The following is a 1917-nucleotide window of genomic DNA, read 5'->3' on the forward strand; positions in this document are numbered from 1 at the left end:
TTTCCCACCGATGGATAGGTTGGCAAGTCGGCGTATCTTCAGGCCGCTGCAGAATATTTGTTGATAGCTTTTGAGGCTTTGTGATTTTGGTTTGAGATTAATTCTAGGTTTCAATTTCTGCTGATCTATTGAAGATCATCCAGACACGTACTTCTTCTTTTGGGTGTGCGTGTTGTTTTTGTGGTGATTGCATCTACAAGATCACGAGCGCCACACGTTTCAGCGACACCATACCGTGAAAGATTGGGCAAATTATTCGTGCCGTCGTTTTTCTGTCGACGGTCGCATCAACACATCCCTTCTAACATCTAAGGGTGTGTTTGGTTGAGGAACCAACTGTCACGGAATGGAATGGTTCCATTCCAGAGGAATGGGTCGATTCCGTTCCTATGTTTGGTAGGTGCAAAAAAGTAGAACGTGTTGGTTCTGTTCCAGTGTTTGGTTTGGAAGGATGGAATGAAAAATAGAATAACAGAAATTCAAAATTTCGACAGCATTTCATTTGTATTTTGAAGAAAAACAACATAAAACTCAATGACATATAACTCAATTTTCAGCAATGAAGTAGCAAGTTCATTTGGCACATCCAGAAGCAATCAAGTAGCAAGTTCATTTGGCACATCCAAAAGCAATCAGCCATTACATGTCTTTAACATACAAATAACCAAAGCAAAGTTCACTACGGCCATACATGTTCACATACCCAATATCCAAAAGCAACCCAATGGCACTACAGCCATGCATACATGTCAAGTTCACATACTTGACAACCATACAACCATATCAAATTTAGAAGTTTTTCTTCACATACCTACTCACCCAAACAGATTTGTTGGTTTCAGAGAGTTTCATGAAGGCTCTTGCGGTCTTGGGGTTGTCAACAAGATGAGCATAGTAGTGGGCAAGGTACTCTTCATCAAATTCTTTCAAACTGGAGACTACATCCCAAATATTATCGGGTATCATCATCATCTCCACCAGATTTCACAAGAGCTTCAGCAACAAGTTTAAACCCATCTTTGAGAATGGCACCTAGTGGATCCTCTAGAGCTTTCACCACCTTGGCCTTCTTTTTTGGTGGTCCTTTCGGGTGAGAAGACTCACCAACTTGTGGTGACGTGTTGATCCCACCATTCACCACCATTCTCCTCATCATCGACATCAATAGAGAGGAGATCATTTCCAGACCTTGCATTCATCCCCTTAGCCCCGGTTGTTCCAAAAATGGTCGCCATGGCATGGTAGTGCTCAATTGGGTTATTCAAGAAGGGAGCATCAGGTTTGTGGGTCTACAAAGAAAACTCAAGTCATTAGCATAATTAAGGCAGAAAATGGGATGATATTGTTCATAATATAGAAGCTTACCATGCAATGACCTGCATAGTGTTCATCGCTGAGCCTAATTGTACAAGTATCTTCATCCCATAGAGCTCCACTTAAATTCTTCAAATTGACAACCCTGACCCAAATCTTCCTCCACTTCTTGAGACGGTTTCTAACTTGATCAGAGGCGATAGCTAGCTTGAATTGCTCATTCAGAATAGCAACACATTGTTTGAGATGTGTCTCCGTGAATCCACTAGAAGTTCTCTTTCCTTTAGCAACAAGATCAGCCAACAAACCTAGCATAGTGTTGGTCATGGAAGTTGTCCATACAATGACCCCACTTTTTCCGGAGTTCCCATTTGCAGAGGTAACTTCAACGTTGTCTATTTCTGTCCAGCCATCAAAAATTTGCAAAAGAATGGATTAAAGCATCTAAATTTATAAGTTACAATCTGCCCAGCCATGAAAATATTGCAAAAACTAGTATGAAATCAGCACAAACACATGATTTAAACATATAAAAGATACAATCTGCCCAGCCATCAAAATGTTGCAATAAAAGGATGAAATCAGCACAACTACATGATTTAA

General features: G+C 40.5%; 1 protein-coding gene across 1 annotated transcript; it reads right to left on the bottom strand.

Moving 5' to 3' along the window:
- Positions 1-694: 694 nt before the first annotated feature.
- LOC123156047 (uncharacterized) lies at positions 695-1711 on the bottom strand. The gene is made up of 2 exons (XM_044574215.1): positions 1366-1711; positions 695-1289 (listed from the first exon to the last, which is right to left on the bottom strand). Exons 1-2 carry the CDS (start codon positions 1639-1641, stop codon positions 1101-1103), a joined length of 465 nt encoding a protein of 154 aa, XP_044430150.1. The 5' UTR covers positions 1642-1711; the 3' UTR covers positions 695-1100.
- Positions 1712-1917: the final 206 nt, after the last annotated feature.

This window comes from Triticum aestivum, chromosome 7B, assembly GCF_018294505.1.
Source record: "Triticum aestivum cultivar Chinese Spring chromosome 7B, IWGSC CS RefSeq v2.1, whole genome shotgun sequence".
In the NCBI taxonomy this organism is placed as follows: domain Eukaryota; kingdom Viridiplantae; phylum Streptophyta; class Magnoliopsida; order Poales; family Poaceae; genus Triticum; species Triticum aestivum.

What these genes read in the sequence shown, in the direction of transcription:
- LOC123156047 (XM_044574215.1), bottom strand. Translation starts at nt 1,641, where the DNA reads ATGACCAACACTATGCTAGGTTTGTTGGCTGATCTTGTTGCTAAAGGA. An exon ending in ACTATGCAGGTCATTGCATG is followed by an intron (nt 1,290 to 1,365) that starts GTAAGCTTCTAT and finishes TTTTCTTTGTAG; the next exon opens with ACCCACAAACCTGATGCTCC.